We start from the raw sequence: 22,527 nt of genomic DNA, 5'->3' as shown, positions 1-22,527 counted from the left end.
AGCAGTGTCGATTTTCTTGATGTTATTGTTTAGCTACTTTCAATTGACTGTAAATTTCAGTGGTAATTTCAGTGGTAGATTTAAACTCTTTTCAATTGAAGCTAGTAGTCATCAGCCCAAAGCCTACTCAGAGACATCCCCTACAACATTTTTTAAGTGGGAAATTCATCAAGGGGCTGTTAGAAGTTTGAACTCTGGGCCTCTTGATTCTGGGCAAAACACCCTAACCCACAAGATTGCAATATACCTGAAGCAACTCTTTCCTTCTGTCCCCACCAGTAACCTAATGGAGGACATCCTGAGCCCAGATGAGATCAGCTGCAGCAGCTCACAGATCAGTAACAAGTCGGAGAAGAACATGGCAGACTTCGAGGGTGAGGACTCGGGCTGTGAGGAGGAGCTGGCACAGATCAATGCTCACGCCCAGCTCAGCTCACAGATGCACCAGCACCTGGCTAACATGGCCTCCATGTACCACAGTCACTTACCGCATCAAGGTTAGTCAGCTCTACTTGAAATGTGTGTGCCAGTTGTTCTTGTCCATGAAACAGAATGAGACATCTACTAAGTACAGTCAAACCTGTACAAAATGACCACTCTGGGGAACAGTAAGATCTGGTCTATATGGGCAGGTGGTCTATATAGAAAAGATTCTTAAGACTTGTGTCAAATGGCAAAATTGTTTTTGCAGTGGTTGAATTTTTGCAGTGGAAACTACCGTACAGTTTAAATTCAAAACACATTTGCAGTGTCACAGAGGTAACCATGAAAACTGCAGAAATAAAATCACATCCTTTTTAAACACATTTCAAGATTGTGGAGGCACTTAAGTTTATATTTTTGATTTTAACATGTTGTATTATAACAAATGTGCACAGGACATCTGCACCACCACCACCATCACCACCACCAGTCTCCAGGCAGACACAAGAAGCATGCCAACGAGTTCAACTTCGAGGAGGTGTGCAAGCCCACCAACACCCTGCTCTGGGAGCTGGTGCAGGACCATAGTGCTGTAAGTCCTTTTTTGTGGATATCAGGTCATCTATTTGGAAATAATGAAAAATAGGACCTGCAAGTCCAAAGAGTTTGAATTTTGAAATAAAGGGAAAACAGGTGTTTGAAGTTCATTGTGAAGCAAGGGCGATTGAGGCAAGTGGAAGACAGGATGTATGTTCATGAAACGACTCATATGTCATGATTTGCCAGTTTGCCATAGTCCCTAGCAAATATCCAGCTGTCATGTTTAGCTGTACTGGTTAGCTGTTAAACACCTGCCCTTGATGTAGGATTACTTGAAAGCCAGAGTGCCCCCCTCCCACCCACAGGTCCATCTAGGAGAAGGTCTGGCGGTGGAGGCTGAGAAGCTGCTGTGCTCACTAGTGTGCTGGTTCACAGACAGGCAGATCAGGATGCGCTTCATCGAGGGATGTCTGGAGAACCTGGCCAACAACAGGTGGGAACTGTAACTGATTTCTCATCTTAAGAATAAGCTCCTCATGTGAGATTGTAATTTTATTTTGCAGGCAGATGTAGCTTGGTTCTATATATGGTTGTAAGCATATTGCATGTACTGTATTTCACTTACAGTGCAATGGTTTTCTGTTTGTTGTGTCATCCCATAAAAAGTTACTCTAGTGATATGGGGGTTCAACTTTCATAAGTAGATGCATCTATGTTTTTGATTTAGAAAAGTGATTGGTAGAAAGTAACTACCATGTGGAGATTGTCCTCTGGTGTCATGTCTCGTAGCATTAGCTGTTGGCCATTCCTAATCCTTGCAGTATTTTGATGACTGTTGTTGTTTCATACTTCACTGTGGCAGCTCTGTTGTGGTGTCCCTAAGACTGCTGCCCAAGCTGTTTGGCTCCTTCCAACAGTACAGGAATACTTACGATACCCACTGGATTACCATGTAAGTATGGTCATTCTTAAGTAAGATTTAACTTTGCCTGAAAAAGCGTGCATGCACTACATGTATGTAACTTTGCTTTCATAGACATGTGTGATTCAGTAGATATGTGCTGGTGAAATTTGTCGATATTGTTTTGTAATCCGTTTACCATTAACAAATATGACATATTCAAGGTGGGCGGAAGAGCAGCGTCAAATGATGCACCACTTCTTCAACAACCTGGTCGCCTACACCACATCTGTGAAGGAGGGAAAGGCCCCAAAGAACCCTCTGTAAGTTTTCTCAACAAATATGATGAGACATTTGCTTCCCTAACTGCATGCCTTTAGGTGTGTGTGTTTGTGTGTTAATGTATGTGAGAAGTGATTTGTAACTGATTCTCAATTGCTCCCATTCTCAGGTACACACACATGACAGAAGTGCAGGCCAGGCTCCAGTTTCTCACCTTCGTCTTCTCATCATTGGCTTCTCCTGAAACATTCCGTAAGTGTTCAAAAAAGTGCTCTTCTTGTTTACAGTGATTGTTGGGATTGTAGGGTGTTTTTCAAAGGAAATGATTGTTAGCTTATGATCTGTGCTGATTGTGGATGTCAAGGCAAAGCCTGACTTCTAGATTTGGAGTTATACGAGTTGATGTTTTCATAATTTTTTCTTAGCGTTACTGCTCAAGTTGTCAGTTGTTCCTTCAACAATAATAAACTCCTGTCTCGTATTGTACAGTCTGTAGTCAGTCAGCCTCCTTAAATTAGTAGTGGTAGTTTCTGATGGCAGCTGTGTGTTCTCTGCAGGTTTGACCCTTGAGCAGGTGGACACCCTGTGGAACTGCCTGGCCACCGACCCTGAGGTGGGGGACGAGGCCCTGAACTGGTTCCTGAACCAGGCACGCAACAAGGACCAACATGCCATGTCTCTGGACACCTTTAAACACATCTTTGTGGAGAAGGTACAACTGTACAGCGTCTTCCTTCCAATGCCATACTCCATTGTGTGTTTTCTCATGCATAAACTACCATGTATTGGAGGTGCCTCATGAGTCTAGGCTTCTTGTATAAAGGATATTCCTATTATGTTTCTATTTCTTTGTTCTTATACTGTTTGTCACTGTTACTTTTGAAAATGAGGACCAAAAATCTCAGACAAGAGCAAAGAAGAACTATAACAGTTTGATAGCTGTCAGAATCATTTTGTCATACATTTTGACATTCATTAAGGACAAGAATGATAATCATTTTTTGTCTTGTGTGCCCTAGATGCCAGGTCTCCAGCCTGAGACCATCACCATGACAGGCCTGAATCTGTTCCAACAGCTGTGCACATTAGCCAGGATGGTCAGCCCCTCTCCAGACATGCCTGCTCTGGATGTAAGCCTTTTGTTTTTATTAGATTATGTGTAACTTAATGGTTACAGTGTTTATCCCAGAATCAGGAGGTCCTGGGTTCAAACCTCTGACAGGCCACAATGTTGTGCCCTTGAGAATTTCCCACTTAAAAAAAGGCGAAGGGGAAGGCTTTGTGACCCCTGCATCTCATATCCTTGTTGTCAGTGATTTTAGCTTGCTTTGAGCATTGTCTTTCTGACTTTGGGAAAAGAGATGCCCTTTCAGTCTTTGCCTTTTTTTGAATTTGAATTGTAATGTTTACACAGTCGGTCATTTTAAATGAGTGTGATTTGTCTTGAGGACATCTGAAGATTGACTCAATAAGTTAACATCCGTACTACTACATTTGCTTTTTGCTGACTGTGTGCAGTTTGAATGAGTGTGCCTTGCTGACTGTGTGCAGTTTGAATGAGTGTGCCTTGCCGTTTCCCTTCCCCAGGACCTGGGTATGCAGCAGCTATGGGGGATCGCCCTGAGAGCCAGGGACCCTGATGTCAGCCAGGCAGCCATCCAGTATATCAACAACTTCTACATCAATGGTACAACTAGTAATCTCATCCTATCATGTACCAGTAGCAGTAATATTGTCTATGAGATTTACTCTTTGAAATTTTTCCAATGCAAAGGTGAGACGTATGTGTGCATTTTAGAATAATGTTTTTAGATATTCAGCTTTGGAAAGTGTCCTTAATAAGAAACCTAGTCAATGAGTTTGATATAATTCTGTAGCTTTCTAAACTTTCCAATTGTACGATCAGGTTTGTTTTGCAAATATACGGTGCCATGTAAAAGTGAATAATAGTTCCCATCAAAGTACATGTACATGGGTGTATCATGAAATGCATGTTATTCATGTAACACGAGTCTCTGTTTCCAGCTGGAAATGGAAACCTGGAACGGGAACACGAGTTTGTGAAGAGATGTATGGACAGTCTGCTCAAGGTGTCAGCTACACTAAACAGGGTACGCTCGTTTCCAGTTATCTCTGATGTTTTCCATTAACATGTAGAAAACAAAGGAAACCCCTAATTAAAATTTGTCCACTTATTGATTACAACTTGTCAAGTATACACCAATGTATGTCTTAAACCTGCTGTAACTTTGAGCTTGGATGTTTGCAGTGCCCAGGTTCCAGTCTCCTGGTTCTTGAGAGAGGCCTGGATCTTCTCAAGTCTCACTTGGAGGTCTTCAGAAGGAGGTTGGTTCTTGATCTGTACTGTACATCTTCACAAAGATCTTTCATGTAGAGTTGGTAAATTTACCAAGAAGGCCACTCAGGGGACTAAAATAGTCTGATATACAAAAAATGTATATTTGCATGAACAGGTGGTCTGACTATGAACAGGATTCTTGATGCTTTTGTCAATTGTCAAAATTATCTTACTAGGGACCACCAAGAACTGGTCGCATTGGCTAGGTGGACCTTATATTGAGATGGTCACTAGTACAGGTTTGACTGTACAGTCAGGAAGTCCTAATGTTCTACATAACTGTCCCCAAGGTACACGTACCACATGCGGATGTGGCAGCTGCAGGGTCGGGGGATCCTCAGCCATCAGAAGTACTTCAACAACAGGAACAACTCCAAGATCCACGTGGTGTGTCAACCAGCTGGCATGACAGACAAGGTAAGGACAGTCCTGAAACTTGTGGGGGTAGGAGTAGAAATGAACGTGGACAAACAAATGGTTTTTCTGCAAGAGGAAATGTGGTATAAGGATGAATGAGTGTTTTGTGGTGTTGACAGATGTCGAGATGAAAGTATAATTAAAGATATGCGTCCAGGTGTCATGAAAGTGAAATGTTGTTGCCTGCAACAATGTCTTCTGTTGAAATGCAGAAGTTAACAAGTCATCCATGATGCATGACAAAACAAAGAAGATTGACCATACACTGTATTGTGAAGTTGATTCAAGATAAACTGTTCCCCCTTTTCATTACCTTAATCAATGAGTAGAAAAGAAATTGAATTTATGTCGATAAAACATGTACACATCTTTTATATCTTTGCCATTGTTCAGAAATAGAATATCCTTATTTGCCTCGGAAGTGTGAAAAATGCATTAATATCTATCTTGTGAAGTGAAACTATAACAAGAGTCATAGTGTATCCCCTAATTTTGTACATTAAAAAAAGTGAAATCATGTACAGTACTTTTAAATATTACCTATATTCTATATCCTTACTTCTCACCCATTAGCTGACCATAGAGATGGACTCCCAGGACCTGGTGGCTGACCTGAGAGCAGAGGTGACCCACTGGTTCGAGCACCTGTCCAGTCAGGGCCAGGTGCCCAGCTCCTCCCAGGACTCCTCTGCAGCCATGGCGGCCCTGTTCGGCAGCTCCCTGCAGGGTCCGGTGAGGATGATCTCCCAGGGGAGGGAGCTCACGGCAGAGAACATGGACGAGAAGACCCTGCAGGAGATGGGCTTCAAGGACCTACAGGTAGAACAGGAAATCATGGTCAGACCTCTGTTAGAATTTTTGTGAATTTCTTGTTTTATTCACTAGGCCATGTTGATATGATTTTATGGATGACATTTTCTAGGGACCCCAAAAAACTGGCAAGTATTTAACTAACAATAAAGCTTGGCAGCAAAGAAAATGTTGCTTTCATTATAAGATCTAAGTGGTCAGGAAGGTTGAACAAATGACTGAACCAAACAATAGATTCTTTTTTTCCCATTCTTTCACATCTTCTTTGACTTTGGGACTGACTTTGTCAGTCTATGACATTAGTAGCCTTTTGATCCAACTCAAAATCATATTTCTTCATCAGGTCCTATTTCCCTACCTAAACCTTAACTGGAAGAATTTCAGACACTAATATTATCCAAATATGACATTCCCTGATATAGTGAGCCTTATTGTGACTGGATTATTTCTTGTCTCCTCTCTAGTTGGTGTTTGTGTCGGTCGGCAACCCTCGCCCCCAGAGCAGACGTCAGGAGAGTTTCCTGCTGCCGCCCTCCCTGCTGCCGGAGCCCCCGCGGGACAACCTGCCCATGCTGCTGCTGCTGCAGGAGCCGCACTTCGACAACCTGATGAACCTGCTGCAGCTGCTCAGCACCTGGGCCTGCCCCGGGAAGGTCAGGGGGCATCCTGTTCTTGTTGATAAATAAAACTTTAGTACATGAAATTGATGGAAATGTGTTTTCAAAAGCTTAAAATGACAAATTTTACAGGAAAATCAACAACATGGGCTCCCAAACAATGAGTGGGAGGGAAAAAATTTCAAAGCTGGAGACCACCCTGCTCTGAACCCTCTTAACTAGAGAGTGAATGAACATACACACATGTACAACAGGATGATGTATATTGATTATTGTTTTTCCAAACTCAGAATAAAACAATGTCCTCTTGGGGCCAAGTATGCATGTTTGGGAGTACAATTGCAGTATCATCATCTTGTATGCAATGTTTCTCTAAATCAGAGAAAGGCTTAAGAATCTTTTGGTTGAAAAGTATCACCTGGGAAATGTTTTGAGTGTTGCACAATGGCATGTCGTAGTTACCTTGTAGCAAACATCAGAATGCAGCTTCTTTTGATGGAGTTCTAAATCAGGAGCAGAGGAATGTTTGATCATGCAAACAGCAGCTCGGTTCTTAAATTAAACATAAGCTGCATGAGAGAATGACTTAAAAGCCCACAGCTGAAGGTTGTTTGGTTCCAGGAGGGGGACAGTGAGGAGGTGATGAAGGCCAAGCTGGCACTGGAGAACCGAGGTCAGCTGCTGTCCCACAAGGTGTGGGAGCTGCTCATGCTGCTGCCCACCTGCCGAGACCTGCTCAACGCCTTCACAAGGGGCATCAGGAAGGTGGGCATGGCTACTGTGTCACTACCAGCTCCAGCATGGTGCTCCAGAACTGTGCATGCAGTCACAAATGGTCCAGAACCTTCAGTCTAGAAATGAAACTTTGAGTTTGATAGATTTAGATGTGCCGAACATTTCAGTAGCGTTTGTATGTTGTTGTGACTCCAAAAGCTTTAAATGCTTCAGATCCAGGATTCAGATGTCAATACGATTTAGACTGCAGTGGTTTCTTCTCAGTTCTATAACTAGTATAATAAGGGAGCTTTACAATGGGGCTTTGCTACGGCTTGTAAACTTGTATGTAGCCCAAGAATCAAGATGTTGGAATTCCTAGAAAAAGTAGATCGGTTGTTTTTTGGCAGACCACAAAATTATTACCCATCAAGCTATTAGAGTCGATCAAAATAGACATATCAGAGTGATATTACGAAAATTGTCTTGGTTGTGTTGTCCATTGAAAAAGCATCAGCAAGAACAACATAGTATCCCAATCCCTAAACCGCTGCCCCCTGGCCACAGGTCTCCCCTCCAGCAGAGGCAAAGGACACGGAGGCGGGAGGCAGTGATGACCAGCTGCCTGCTGACCACTGGAGCCGAACCCTGGGCCAGGACAACCCTCACAAGCTCCTGTACTGTCTACAGATCATCGAGTCCCTCAGTAAACCCAGGAGGTCCAGACATCGCTCATCAGTAAGTCTTGGGAAAGATTTAAGCAATTCTTGTTCCAACTTGGATTTTTGGGGATCCTTATCGCTTTGGTCACAAAGATCTTTCAACACACTTGAATTTTCCATAATATTTTCATTTCAGTATGATTTTTGAATTCATCATATACATGTATTTTGTGTTGTTTTTACAGACTGGGAGCCAGTTGGGAGGAGGAGACCAGTACAGTGTTGAGCTGGAGCTGCCTGTAGAGGGGCTACAGGTGGGACCTGCCTGGACACAACATGTAAGAACAGTTGTTATCTTACTAACTTACACAGCTACAAGAAATCCATCTACATGGTTATCTGGGAAAGTTTCAAACTGATGCTTTCACATTCGGTAATGATGTACCAATATTTTCTGTGCATGTTAAGATTATGAGCTGAACTCAGTTTGTGAATTTTTGCTACAAGCTGCTTCTGTTCTTCATTCAGTAGCTCCCTGGCTGTATAATCATTTTGCACAATATCTTGCAGTTCATCTCTACTGGTGGTCTACAGCACCTACTGAGTATCTTCATGTCAGGCTGTCTTCAAGCACAGGACGGGAAGAGATGGAGCGAGGTGGGAACTGTTTTGTAATGTCTGCATGTTACTTTGTCTTGATCTCTAGATGCAGTGACATTTTAGATTACATGTACCAGTAGTTATTGTGGTGTTGTGGCATATTCCTGTGCAATGGCTAAGTTGGTAGAGTGTTCGTCTTGCATTCGGTAGGTTGTGAGTTTTATCCCCAGCTGAGTCATACCAAAGTCAGACTTCAATAATGGTACATGCTGCGTTCTCTGCTTAGCACTCAGCATTTGAGATAGATTATGGTACATGTAGTTGAACCCTACCAGTGGATTAGCCCAAGCTGTAATGATTGCACAAACGTTGTGTGGCCCAGACCTACCGAAACAGAGATGGGCGCCACCTTTTGCACTATCTGGTGTTGGAAGAACTTAAACTTTAACTTTTTGTATCATAGATATGGTCAGATAAAACTTTTATTGACTGATACCCATCATGATATTTTAACATATTTGCTCTCTTCAACAGTGGCAGCAAGACACCCTGGCCCTTCTGTTAAAACTTCTCTACCACTTTGCCATGGAAACTCTGGAGATCACCCCCAATTCTGAAGACAGCGTGTTTGAGGCAGACACCAGCGGAGACTACGAGACCCCCAGGAAACGGTCTCGGCACAGCAGGAGCAAGAAGTCCACGGGAGACCACGAGAAAAGTTCAGTGCCAAAGATTCGATCCTCGGTTCTCCAGATGATGGACGAGAACCCGATGCTGGAGAGACTGATGAGCGTTCTGTACGAGGCGGCGGCTCCGAGCGACGCGGGCAGCGTGCTGAGCGTGTACTGGGGGAAGTCTGAGGTGGTGAGACACGGGATGAGGCTGCTGGTGTCCTGGGTGTGCAGTGTGCCAGAAGTGGCCAACTCACTGGCCAGGACCAAGCAGTTCCAGGCTTGGCTACAGAGACTTGTACTGGATGCACCAGAGGTATGGGACAAGATGTTCCTTTCCATATACATGTATTGCGTTGTTATAAATGCTGAAAGGTTTGTGAATGTGGTGTTAAATGGTAGACATGAGAGGTTTCAGGTTGGATTCCTGGCATCCTTGCTAGATGTAGTGTCCTTGTGAAAGGCATTGTAATATACATGTACAACCTTCCTCACTCCACCCAGGTCTAAATGGGTACCTGATGGGCTGATGGGTACCTGATGGTCTCCTCCCTTCAATACTGTGTCCAAGACACAGTGGATATTGCCCCCATGGCCTCCAAAAGGCTATGGGACTCCCTTAACCTTTTTTCATACCTTTATACAATATTTACGTACTTACTTGTAAAAATGAACATCCTTCTGATAAACGCAGAGGATCTTGAGACCAAAGTTTACTGATAGATTATTGACCAACAGGCTTGGTGCTCTTGTAGCCTAATGTAAGATCTGTAATTTGAGTTGTTATGTTGCTGTCCCAGCCCACAGTACGACGGGAGGCGTGTAGCGGCCTGTACAAGCTGTGCATGTCCACCACCAGTGAGAGTCACACCTTCATCTTCTCCCTCCTGTCTGCCCTGCTGAGCTTCCTGTCAGCAGCACAACTCATCACACCTCCACTAGAGGTAGGGGACCAACCAGTGGTATGGGCTCTAGTATTTGTTGGATGTTCTATAGGGCTGTATGAAATGAAAGGGTACATTATTGTAGGACAAACTTTTATGTTGTTGTCAAAGCTTTTTGTATTGCTTGTATTTTTTTGCAGAGCATCATACTTCCTAGTCGGTACCTCTGCTACAAAAATTGCATTGATAGCTCTACAAAATACCAATGTTGGTCAAACACACTGCTTAGTCCCAGTCATTGCTCTGAGACAATGAAAAGTCTATCACATTGTCACATCCTTACATTTTACTCAATATGGGTGAATTTCTGAAAAACTTCCTAATGGCTGTTGTGTTCTTGCTTCCAAAGCCTCCAGATGATGAGAAGGGTGAGCTGTATGGCCCTGGCTGTAAGGACTACTTCTGGCTCCTCTGCCGACTTGTGGACCATGCCATCAACCCCGAGGTCCTCCACCAGGCTCAGGAGGACAACATTGATATCGTAGATGTGGACGCGCTGGCGAGACATCTGGCAAAGTGCATCTCTGTGAGAAAGATCCACGAGCAGAGACACAACACCGTGGATGATGATGCTCTGTGCGGGTTGCTGAGACTCTGCACGGCTGTCGTGAAGCACAATCCTCCGTTCAAGTACTCCAAGCACGGTCAGGAGCTGGTGAAGGTGATATTCGAGTGTCTGTTCAAACTGCCCACCATGGAAGACAGGGACCAACCCAAGTGCAAGTCGCAGAACTGCCGGTCGGCGGCGTACGACCTCATGGTGGAACTGGTGAAGGGCTGTCTGGACAATTACAAGCTGCTTCACGGGAAGATGATGGCGCAGCACACGCAGAACGTGCACGCTCCGTACCCGTGGAACTACTGGCCGCACGAGGACGGGCGTTCCCCGTGCGGTTTTGTTGGACTGACCAATCTGGGCGCTACGTGCTACATGGCTTCCTGTATACAGCAGCTATACATGATGCCCCAGCTGAGGGCAGCCATTTTAGCTTCCAAAGTCAAAGAGGACATACAGAATGTGGCCACGCTGATGGAGCTTCAAAGAATGTTTGCATTCCTTCTGGAGAGTGAGCGGAAAGCGTACAACCCTAGAAACTTCTGTAAGGTGTACACCATGGACAAACAGCCCATCAACACTGGAGAGCAGAAAGACATGACAGAGTTCTTTACCGATCTCATCACCAAACTTGAGGAAATGGGACCTGAGCTGAAGGACACTGTAAAGAAATCCTTCGGTGGTGTGATCACAAATAACGTGGTGTCTTTAGACTGCACACATGTCAGTCGTAACTTGGAGGAGTTCTACACTGTGAGGTGCCAAGTAGCAGATATGAAGAATCTGTATGAGTCGTTAGACGAGGTGACTGTGAAGGACACACTGGAGGGGGATAACATGTACACGTGCTCCCAGTGCGGCAAGAAAGTACGGGCAGAGAAGCGGGCGTGCTTCAAGAAGCTTCCCAGGTACCTGTGCTTCAACACCATGAGGTATACGTTCAACATGGTGACGATGATGAAGGAAAAAGTCAACACACACTTCTCGTTCCCCCCCAAGCTGGACATGAGCGTGTACACGGAGGACTATCTCATGGGGGAGGAGGGCAGCAGGCAACAGCTAGACGGCTATGAGTATGAACTTATAGGTGTGACCGTTCACACAGGAACGGCAGACGGGGGGCACTACTACAGCTTCATCAGGGACAGGATAGGGTCGGGTGACAAGTGGTACCTTTTTAACGACGCCGAGGTCAAGCAGTTTGATTCCACACAGCTAGCCTCAGAATGTTTCGGGGGAGAGATGACGACAAAGACGTACGACTCGGTCACGGACAAGTTCATGGACTTCTCGTTCGAGAAGACTCACAGCGCTTACATGCTGTTCTACGAGAGGTGCCAGCCGGAGGAGGAGCGGCAGAGGGAAATGCCCGAAAAGTTTGACCTGTCCAAGGACCTGTCGGAGTGGATATGGCAGGACAACATGCAGTTCTTGCAGGACAAGAGCATCTTCGAGCACACCTACTTCAACTTCATGTGGCAGATGTGCAGCTACATTCCCACCACCCTGCCGGACCCCACCAGGGAAGTGTCCCTCCTGTCCGCCAAACTCACCGCTTCCTTTGTGCTGGAGACTCTGATCCATTCCAAGGAGAAGCCCACCATGCTGCAGTGGATCGAGCTGTTGACCAAACACTTCAACTCCAATCCCCAGGCCGACGAGTGGTTCCTGGACCACATGGCCCAGGACGATTGGTGGCCGATGCAGATTTTAATCAAGTGCCCGAACCAGATGATGCGGCAGATGTTCCAGAGATTAGTGGCGCACGTGATCAACCAGCTCAGACCTCGACACGCCCCGTTATACTTACAGCCCGTGATAGAAGGGGAGGGGAGTGTCGAGGATATCGGTTGTTTCTCCTGTGTGACAAGATTCATCAAGATGCTGCTGAGTCTGGTAAGTAAACCTGCCAATCTTAAACTTTGAAGACAATACTCCTATAGTCTGCTAATGTTGTATCTACATGATTGTGTGTCTCATTTTTTATTTCTGGACATTTGGCCACCAAGATGTTTCGCCATCAAGAAGACAACCTTAACCATAAACGTAATGCTAACAATAGAACTTAAGGTAGTATCTCAGGGTGGCTGAGCAAAATTTCAAAATGATATTTTCCAAAAAATAACTATCAATGTTATTTTCTGTGTAATTCTATTTTCATAATCTAACATACTTTCCCATCAAATGTTCCTTTTTGTCTGTCAAAATTCAAGGTCAAAGTAGCTGTCTAAAATTACGCAAAAATTTCAGACTCATCATAACTTTTAAAACTTGATATCATTGGATAGGTCTTAGTCAAACAAATAGAATGGTTTTTATTTCAACAAAATCGGACATACCGTTAGAGAGTTATGGCCATTGAAAGGCCTGAAAATTATGCATAATTTCTCTTGATCAGCTAATTAAATATGCAAGATTACAATATCTCTGTACTCATACAAGATACGAGGAAAAAATTGGTGTACAGGGGTTTTATAATATGTTGATTTGAATTATTGTCCTGAAATTTATACATCTAGTTCAGAAATGATGAATAATCCTGAATAATTGAGTTCCAGGGGTAATAAAATCAGAGTCCACTAATTAAATATGCAAAATCACCATATTTTCCCTATCCTTGAAGATACAAGAAAAAAAATTAGTATACAGGGGTTTTGGCACATGCTGAATTCAAATTTGACCTCAAAAACATCACTTTGGTCTTTTTACAACCTGTAAAATTGGATTACGTCACTACTACCACAACAACTTGATTTTTACGGCCTAATTTTTGAAAAACTGTTCATCGAAAATGTGTAAAATTAGTTTTATTATGAAATTTACCCTGTAAGGAAAAACTTCGTGTGCTCCCGACGCAAAACAATGCTATTTAGTGCTCCCAAATGCTGTTAGCATTAGGGGTAATTAAAATTTCAGGAAAAAAATTAATAAAAAATCAGCATGACAAGGTATGATAAAATCCACGCCCAGATCTATTCAAATCACTATTATGCACATTTCTGAAAAGTTTCAATAATAACAGACAAAATACAAGTCAAAATTTAGGCTTTTTAGGCTTTTTTTTCTAAAAATGGGCGTGGCCTAAAAGTAGTTGATGACGTCATTGTGACATCATACCAATTTGCATAAATTATCCTTATGCGTTAGGGTACTACCTTAGAAAAAATCAAGGTCCATACATTATCTAAGATGGTAATTTTTGAAGACCAAAAACACCCCCCAAAACTCCTCAGCCACCCTGAAATCCTACCTTAAGCTGCAATCATTGTAGGAAATTGGATTATAATCCTTTTGTACAGATGTCTTAATGGCAAAATGTACTATTAGTATAACCTTATTTTTTTGTAGTCAAAAACTTTCGTCAGATCCTCCACAAGTCCCTCGAGTCAGGTCTAGTGTTCTGCATAGATATTTTGCTTGTCTCTGTTCGATTTAAAAACAATACATAACAATTTGCAGATCCTAATATTTTCCCTGCAACCTTACTTCTATGAAGAGGTAAAAATACATATTCCTGTGTATTTTCTTCCAGCTCGAGCACGGTGTTCGGCCCAACAGCAAACACTTGACGGAATACTTCTCCCTGCTGCTGGACTTTGCACAGAAAGGGGAGGAGGAAAAACACTTCATGATTGCCATAGAGGCCATCTCCATCATGGCCAACTTTTACCTGGGCAACAAGTCTCCTGACTACGTAAGTTACATCTGCAATCAAATCTAAAATGGCCTGTAGTTTTGGAAACCATGTGGGCAGCAAACAAGAATCAACTTCAGCAAGTTGATTTCATTTATTAAGCTGTATAAAACATACGGCCAGGGTTAGCAAAGGCTTTTACATGGAACTACATGTAGCCCTAGACAAGCTATTGTTGGCTGTTAACTCATATTTTCATTTCCAGGAAAGGATAACTGGCTGACAAGATAGATTGTTAAGCAGTGACTTGTCTCTTAAGATAACATATGAGAAAGTGTTTGTAGCATCAGTAGGTCACGTACAAAGGGTTGTTCTTCAAGTTTTAGATTAAAAGATGAAGAAATATCTGGTGTTATGTAGAATTTTCCCAAAGTTGGCTTTTTCTGGAGACATTTGTCAGACATGAGATTGTTTCTTCCCCAGGTGGAAGTTGTGTCTGAGGATGAGGAGGAGGAAGAGGATGATGATGTCATCACGCTGCCGGAGGAGAAGTACCGCCCCACGTCGCTGGAGAAGATGATCGCCCTGGTGGCCCTGCTGGTGGAGACGTCCCGCGCTGAGAGGCAGCTCAGCCTGTCTCAGAACGACCTGGCCGTGCTAACTACAGGAAAGGTCAGTGTCTGTATATTTATAACTGGTATAACTGCCTTTGGCATCACACATAAACTTCTGTATCTGTATCTCTACAGCTTGTAGCTTTGCAGCAAACAGTGCTGCTGCAGCTAGTTATATTACACTGTTATAGCTAAGGGCAGAAATGCACAATTCCATTCATTTGTTTGAATGAAGGATGGTGATGCATCCTACATCCTTTACTGGAGGTACTGGTATCATGTACAATATAGGTGGGAGCCTTGAGAGTTGTTAGCCTTAGGTGCCATGCATGTAAGAACCCAACATGCTTATCAAAAAGAGTAGGGGTGACCTGGTGACGTTAAAACATGTACAGTAGCAAAGTAAAGCTGCATTATTCAATTGATGACAACTGCTCATTTGCCCAATGAACAATCTCTCCTTTTTGCTGTTGCACAGGGATTCCCCTTCCTTTACCAGCAAGTACGGGACAACATCAACCTGCGGCAGACGTGTAACCTGATCTTCAGTCTGACCCGGTACAACCCGCGGCTGGCGGAGGCCATCGTGTCCATGATCTTCCACTCCATCGCCAAGCTGAACCCGGACGGCTCCCAGCCCTTCTTCAAGCTGCTGTCCATGCTGGTGGAGTTCCTGGGGGGTCCCCCGGGCATGCCGTCCTTCACACAGCTCATCCTCAACAGGATATGGGATGTGAGTATCATGTGTTTGGGGTACTTGCGTTCTGCTGTGGCTAGGTTTGTCTATGACACCTGGGACCACTGCCATATTACACCAGGTACACTTCAGCTCTATACACAATCCAATAGCATGCTGGGAGACACAGATCCCTATGGGTAGCCATAGCGATCTGTGTCTCCCAGCATGCCTGGGGCAAACATGGGGCAAACAAGCATTGAATCATCACATGTTTGCCCCAGCATGCATGGGACAAACATGGGGCCAACAAGAACATTCCCATCTTGTATAACACTGGTTAGCCACCAGCCTTCCTGCATCCGATGTGGACCTAACCCTAGTAGTTGATCTTCGTTTGCGAAGCCCAGCCGACAGAGACTGTACTTGATGATATTAGCCTAGGTACCAGCCTCCGTAGTAACTGCCAGACTTTCTGTCAGTTCCTTCCAGGGAAAGGAAGGATGGTACCCAGGTGATACATATGATGACACCCATATATTGAGTTACATACGACAATGGTATGATATTGCAATTACTATTTGTTCTCAGGTGTTAATGTATAGTTGTTCTTTTTTTCTTGAAGGTTACTGAGTACAACCCACAGCAGTGTTTTGACTGGCTGGCTATCCAGACCCCACGTAACAAGCTGGTTCACAGCTGGGTGCTGCAGTCCATGGAGACGTGGGCAGAGATGTACCTCCTGGCCTCCAGTAACATCAGGGTCAGAAACTGTGAGTACATTCAGTTATTTCTCTTTGTAGGACTTAATTTCGCTGTACAAGGGGGAGAGCAGATTTTAAGTGTTACACAGTTCTGTAGTACTGTTACTACAGTAATTTATTGGAAACAAATATTTGTAGTGTCATGAAAATAAAACCTCCAAGAACATTTACATTACCATCAGGCACCTGGGTTCACCTTTACACAATATCAAGAAGAAGGGGTCTCGATTCGTTAGTATCTTATAGTATTTATAAGGTCCTTCTTGAATTTTTTGTTGTTACCGCAATTGCTGATGATACTCATTGCAGAATGTTTTTCCACATTTTTAGTTCCCTGAATAAAACATGTATCGTGAAAAAAACCTCCTTATTCCCTCCTTGTTCAGCTGCTGGGTTCCTGTTGGCCTCCCTGGTCCCCAACAACCACTTCAGACAGATGTTCCGCTCAGCACGGAACCTCCACAGCCCCAACAAGGACATCATGATGACCCCTGAAGCCACCGCCATCCTACACCAGGTACACTTCAGTTCTACACACCTGTCATGATACCATAGTATTTTGGGAGACACAGATCACTATTGGCACCACACGAGGCAGACAAGAACATTACCACGACAAAGTTAAGATGTCCATAAGCTGGGTTCCAAACTTCTGGGCGCATATGCACTTTGGTACAACCAAACTTTTTGACTGCGAGTGCACCAGTGGGATGTGTGCATAAAGAATTAAAGATGCAATTGTACACGAGTATACAGCATATGCTTCATATTTGTTGGTTAGAGAAATGATAAATCAAGGATTTGGGCTTGCCTGCAAATTGCAGTAGTTGTATCTGTGTGAGTCAGTGCAGTGACAAATTTGTTCTGACTTAAATCAGAAATCATATGTTAAAATGAAGATCTCTATATCTAACATTGTGTATTTCCTGTGGTTGCCCAGGTGTACTCCTTGCTCCTGCGCCTGCTGGGTCGTGCCCGGATCTATGCTGACCACACGGCCCACGGAACCGTCAAACTTGTGCAATACTTTGCCCTGATGACTTACTGCTTAGTGTCCAGAACAGAGAAGCTCATGGTAAGTTAGAGATGGTGTCATTTTTTTAAAGATGCTCGATTAGTACTTAAAAAAACTGCATACACGTAAACCCAGCTGACCCACTAGTGCCTGGTCTTGAGTCATGCTTCAAGGCAGTCAATCTTTGACTTCTGCAGTATTGCCGGGTAAAGGCTTTGTATTTTTTGTAATGCTGCCATAGCAGAAGTTAGGTCTGTAATTTTGCATTTGATTAAAACATGTATTTTTTCCCCACAGTTGACCAGGTATGTGAACGACCTGTGGCAGGTGTTACATCCTAAGCTCACGGAGCCAGCCATTCCCATCAACCACAACAAGCAGGTAAATAAATGGTTATCACTTTGAGTAAAACAGTATAACTTTCACAACAGTTGGTCCCATAGGATGGGGGAAGAGGTTGTTTCCCAAAACGTCAAATTTGAAATAGATGTCTCAAACATCAAGTGAGTGAGCATGGATGCAGCCATGGATGTATATTATGTGTTTTGATATGTGTTAACTCATATGTGAGGGGGGGGGGGTATATGATGTGTTGTGTTGTTAATTCCTTTCTGTCATGCATGACCATGAGTTTAAGTACTGCTGCATCAGACAGACACATTCTGTTACACAAACCTTAAGCAAGATAGTGTATCTGTCAATAACTTAGCAATCACATGTTGAAACATTTATTGCAGTATCTCTATGTGTGGCAAACAGGATTTCCAAAAATTGTGTCATTTTTGTTAAGTTGTAGTCTTCAGAACAGTGCTATACTGAGAATATGTATTTTTTGCTATCATCTAAGGTCATGTTAACTTGAGAATTTTGATGGTATCATAAATGTGTTTCACACTATACAAAATGTATGATGACTGTTGTAGATATCACATGTGTATTTGTTGTTCCTTGCTGCTATAGGCCCTGCTGCTGTTCTGGCATCATGTCTGTGTGGACTGCCCAGAAAACATTCAGCTCATCATTCAGAATGCACACATCACCAAGAACATTCCCTTCAACTACATACTGTAAGTTTCACTCAGTCTGCTCTTTGGTGTAGAACTGTAAAGACTTTAGGAGTAACTGTTGTTACATTGTAGCAGTATGCAGAAATACAGAGTGATACTCACCATAGTAGTTATTACAGTAGTTATTATGTCTCCAGGATTGAAACAATGATGTTGGTCAGGGTCTTAATTTGACAAGAGTCTTCTTTAATGTCCCTTTTCCTGGATTTATTTTTGGAGATGATAATGAGAATTCCTGATGATCTTGTAGTTAGAATTTGGATAACTTTGCTCACACTGTATATTTGTATTCTATGGTCTTCTTCCATAGAGGAGAACCTAGTACTCAGTGTATTCTACACATTGGATTAAAAATCCTTGGCTTCAAAGGCTGTGGGACCATTACCTTTACTACAGAGATGTTTGTTTTCCTTCCCAGAGCGGACCATGATGACCAGGAGGTGGTGGTGTTTAACCGCGGCATGCTGCCGGCGTACTACGCCATCCTGCGCATGTGCTGTCAGATGTCTGCCCAGTTTGCCCGGCAGCTGGCCTCGCACCAGAACATGCAGTGGGCCTTCAAAAACCTCACACCGCACGCCAACCAGTACCCTGTGGTGAGCTACTTCCTGTCGTCATTTGTCTTTGTTTCTATTGTTACCAACTCTTACATTAAACTCCATACACCACAAATATGTGCTGTCACTTGTATTGTGTCACCACAAGCTTATTAGTGCCACAAAGTTAAATATTACCTGTCAACTATTGAGTTAAATTCGAAGATGCTGAGAACTATTAATTGAACCTGACTGATTGATTGGTTTAACCAATGTATACAGCACCTGCAGTCAACCTGCACATGAGATTGCAGCAGTAATAGCCTAGCACTCCTCTCTATGGCCACTTGTCTCAACTTTAGGGGTATTACGTAGTACAAGAGCACAAACAAGAAGAAGAATTTACAGTATTGTTGTTATTATTATCATTATTATTATTCACATTCCCTAACCGTCCCCCCAGGCTGTGGAGGAGCTGTTCCACCTGATGCAGCTGTTTGTTGCCAGGCGACCAGAGATGACCAAGCAGGAACAGCAGGACATCGTGGCCTTCAAACGTGCCACTCTGAACTGCTACCTCAACTGTCTGGAGGGCAGGTCCTGCTGGACCACTCTCATCAGGTACAACACTGTTTGCTCACTTAGACTCCTTTACTGTGCTTCCATGTGTGTTGTACTTAATGGTGCATTGCTAATCTTTCTTCCAACACAAAGGCGTACATTAGGGCTGGGTATTGGTACAGCGTACCGGTACAAAACCGGTTTTTCTTATTGGACCGGTCCAGAAAAACCGGACCTGAAAAAATTAGGTGGACCGGATGTTGGACCGATTAGCAAATTAACAGATTATTTTATCAGGCATTCACACGTTTTGGCGCTTGCAGGTGGAAGAAAATAACAAGTTTGAAGTAGAGTAGAGCTTATAGTAATTTCTACTAAGTTTTACAGCCAATCGCACAGGTGCAAATAGCGTTGTAGGATTTTAAAACGCCAGTGTAAGCCTAATACTCCACCAAACAGATTTCTTTGTAGTGAAATGGACCATTGGTATGAGTCATACTGAATCAGGTCCAGGTTCAGGTCCGGACCTGGACCTGATCCTCTGGACCTGAACCGGACCTGGACCTGAATTTTCTGTACCGGTACCCAGCCCTAGTGTACATGGATCAAATTTTTAATAACTCTTGCCCTCTTCAAAAATGACCAGTCACTTCCGACACTTTTCATTTGCTGCCATTTGTGTTACAGTGTAGTTAAATATTCTTATAAAATAAAAGACATAAAGGGGCGTAAAAGGGCTCTTCTTTAAACAAACTTAAGAAGTTGTCTTCCAATACACACCATCTAGAACTTATCATCAGTAGTAGAAAGACAGTTTGATAGCAGGCTCAACAGGGTAATATTTTTGCTTTATTTAGAACTTAACATCAGAACCTCAGCCTTTTCTTGCTAATGATTTCAAAAAGGGCCATACATTGATATGCTTCAGTTAGTTGGCATATCTGGAGAGAGAGTTTGAGGATCCAGCTGTAGCTTGAGATGTTGCTGTGTTATGTCTATGTTGATCAGTGCTGTTTGATGTGGTGTTTCAGTGCATTCCGCATCCTGCTGGAGAGTGATGAGGACAGGCTTCAAGTGGCCTGCAACAAGGGGCTCAGTCTGATGTGTGAGGTATGTGCAGCAATTTTTGTCATCTGCTTTGTTGCTGACATTGTTAGGCTCTATCAAAAGTATCTCAGAACATATGACTGGAAATGTTTTGTTGCTCTGAGATTTTCAGTACAATGTGCATTTTCTTTGGCAGCTGTACTAGCTTTTTTGGGTACTGATTTAAGCTAATCAAAAGCAAGAAAATGATGATGTTTTTGGTTGGGTATTCTTAGGACTGGAAAAATAGTGGAATGTTCCCAACAAGATATTTTTGTGTTGATTAACATGATGGGACTAACTGTAGTATTATCTGTTTCATCTTCTCCTCCCAGTCCTTCAACACGTTACACTTGATGTTCCACGAGGCCACGGCCTGCCATGTGACGGGAGACCTGGTGGAACTGTTAGCCATTCTCTACTCCATACTGGACACCTGCACCAAGTACATGGACAAAAAAGGTCAGGGTACAGTCAGAATTGAGCTAGGATACATTGTACTTTGTGGATACTGAAAAGATGACAATCTCTTGTACTTGGAGATTGGAATACATATAGGGAGAAACATCTACCTGAAAGAGAGTTACAAATGTAGTCTACCTGAAAGAAAAAAATGAACTGCTGGAGAAGCAAACATGTTGTTCTGTTAGTGAGGATACAAGTCCATCCCTGACACCTTGTCACTCTGTTCCATCAGAAGTAAAGCAGGCCCTCCTACAGTGGCAGGAGAAAATGGAACTGGGCAGGAAACTCATGACCCTGCTCAACTCCTACACCCCTCCTGAAGTCAGACAACAGTGCTTCGGTAAGTCATCATCATCTCCAGCTTTAACTGTCAGACATTTTATTCTGGTGTATAGTTTCCTAGTCTCCAAGGTTCAAGTGCTTCTTTGTCCATAAGCATGACCCAAATTCCTTACACTTGTATTTCTTTTGTTTGTTCTGCATAAATGGTAAAAGGCCTTTGGGCACAACACACCAGTGCCATACCCTTGTACAAGCAACATAAGACCAAACTGATAGGTTTTGATATGTATAGGTGGGTTCTTAAATGTGCTTGAGGTGTTGCTGTCCTTAACAAAGGACCTCCCATCTGAGATGAGGTCCCTAACCAAATGTTGGTTTTTGTCTTCACCTGAGTCGAGTGAGAATATAGGTTTAAAGTGCCTTTCTCAAAGGCACAACATTGTGGCCTACCTGGAATTCAAACCCAGAACTTTCAGACTCTAAGTCGACAGCCTCGACCACAGCGCCACCTTGCCACCCTTCTTACACAGTTCCTTGTGCACTGTTCTTCCACAGAGGTGCTTCAGGTTCTGGTGTCCCTGTGTCCACGTGAGTGTGCCCAGAGCTTCATCCCCATCCTGCAGCACGCCCATGCCAACTTCCAGAGAACCAATGTGCCAGGTATTGTGGAACACTACCACATGGCATGTAAGCATGATAGGAGTTTGCACTTTGTTGTGTGAGACGTGATGTTGGTGTATTGTCAGTAGACATAACCTATTTGCTGTGCACACTGTAATACACCGTTTGTAGATAGACTAGAGGGTAACAATGAGCCAGCATCTCTATTTGTTCTGTGTTCATGTGTGTGGTCATGTTTTGTCCTTTGTTGTGATGTGTGGTACATATATCACCCGTAGATGTCATCTGTATTGCAAGATAAGATTGTGTGTTACATGTATCGCCAGTAAAGATGTGCCCTGCTTTGCTAAATAAGATTTTAATCAAGACAAAAACTCACTTTTAATATGTGCTGTTGTGAATTCATTTACTAACAGTTGTCTGCTGTTGTCCACATGGTGCAAATATTTACGATGGAGACAACATTTCGAATCTACAAATTCTCCAGAGCTAAGATATAGTGCTGTATGTTTTGATAAGCATACTACTGCCATGTTGCCACATACACATACTGTCTCCTGTATGCTCCTCTGAACACACTGTGCTTGGCTACACAGCTTTAAGAGAGTTTGTGTTTGTATTTTCCTTCTGTGTCTCTACCACAGTCACCCTCGGACCATTCTTCCCCCACCGTGGGACAAAGGCTGTTCCCAACAAGGCCAACATCCGCC

The 22,527-nt window shown here is 43.4% G+C and overlaps 1 protein-coding gene across 2 annotated transcripts in view; it reads left to right on the top strand.

The window, feature by feature from the left end:
• The window catches only part of LOC118424728 (ubiquitin carboxyl-terminal hydrolase 34-like), a 32,337-nt gene extending 9,810 nt beyond the window's left edge, over nt 1-22,527 (top strand). The window contains exons 15-50 of one of the 2 annotated variants that reach the window (XM_035833458.1): nt 280-497; nt 879-1,015; nt 1,329-1,456; nt 1,826-1,915; nt 2,089-2,187; nt 2,316-2,398; nt 2,704-2,858; nt 3,166-3,276; nt 3,734-3,833; nt 4,172-4,257; nt 4,416-4,492; nt 4,796-4,922; nt 5,496-5,741; nt 6,197-6,385; nt 6,971-7,114; nt 7,631-7,801; nt 7,971-8,063; nt 8,296-8,382; nt 8,860-9,312; nt 9,797-9,958; nt 10,290-12,392; nt 14,029-14,190; nt 14,614-14,802; nt 15,223-15,477; nt 16,046-16,193; nt 16,571-16,701; nt 17,125-17,259; nt 17,497-17,580; nt 18,160-18,266; nt 18,685-18,862; nt 19,266-19,423; nt 20,395-20,473; nt 20,785-20,910; nt 21,145-21,254; nt 21,752-21,856; nt 22,462-22,527. In XM_035833458.1, the coding sequence (XP_035689351.1) occupies nt 280-497; nt 879-1,015; nt 1,329-1,456; nt 1,826-1,915; nt 2,089-2,187; nt 2,316-2,398; nt 2,704-2,858; nt 3,166-3,276; nt 3,734-3,833; nt 4,172-4,257; nt 4,416-4,492; nt 4,796-4,922; nt 5,496-5,741; nt 6,197-6,385; nt 6,971-7,114; nt 7,631-7,801; nt 7,971-8,063; nt 8,296-8,382; nt 8,860-9,312; nt 9,797-9,958; nt 10,290-12,392; nt 14,029-14,190; nt 14,614-14,802; nt 15,223-15,477; nt 16,046-16,193; nt 16,571-16,701; nt 17,125-17,259; nt 17,497-17,580; nt 18,160-18,266; nt 18,685-18,862; nt 19,266-19,423; nt 20,395-20,473; nt 20,785-20,910; nt 21,145-21,234 (6,901 nt within the window). In that variant the 3' untranslated portion in view covers nt 21,235-21,254; nt 21,752-21,856; nt 22,462-22,527. Of the gene's footprint in view, nt 1-279; nt 498-878; nt 1,016-1,328; nt 1,457-1,825; nt 1,916-2,088; nt 2,188-2,315; nt 2,399-2,703; nt 2,859-3,165; nt 3,277-3,733; nt 3,834-4,171; nt 4,258-4,415; nt 4,493-4,795; nt 4,923-5,495; nt 5,742-6,196; nt 6,386-6,970; nt 7,115-7,630; nt 7,802-7,970; nt 8,064-8,295; nt 8,383-8,859; nt 9,313-9,796; nt 9,959-10,289; nt 12,393-14,028; nt 14,191-14,613; nt 14,803-15,222; nt 15,478-16,045; nt 16,194-16,570; nt 16,702-17,124; nt 17,260-17,496; nt 17,581-18,159; nt 18,267-18,684; nt 18,863-19,265; nt 19,424-20,394; nt 20,474-20,784; nt 20,911-21,144; nt 21,255-21,751; nt 21,884-22,461 lie in introns of both variants that reach the window. The other variant, XM_035833450.1, reaches the window with a different exon arrangement.

This window comes from Branchiostoma floridae, chromosome 1, assembly GCF_000003815.2.
Source record: "Branchiostoma floridae strain S238N-H82 chromosome 1, Bfl_VNyyK, whole genome shotgun sequence".
Classification (NCBI taxonomy): Eukaryota; Metazoa; Chordata; class Leptocardii; order Amphioxiformes; family Branchiostomatidae; genus Branchiostoma; species Branchiostoma floridae.
Note: the sequence above shows the minus strand (reverse complement) of the source record. Positions and strands in the feature narration are given on the sequence as shown.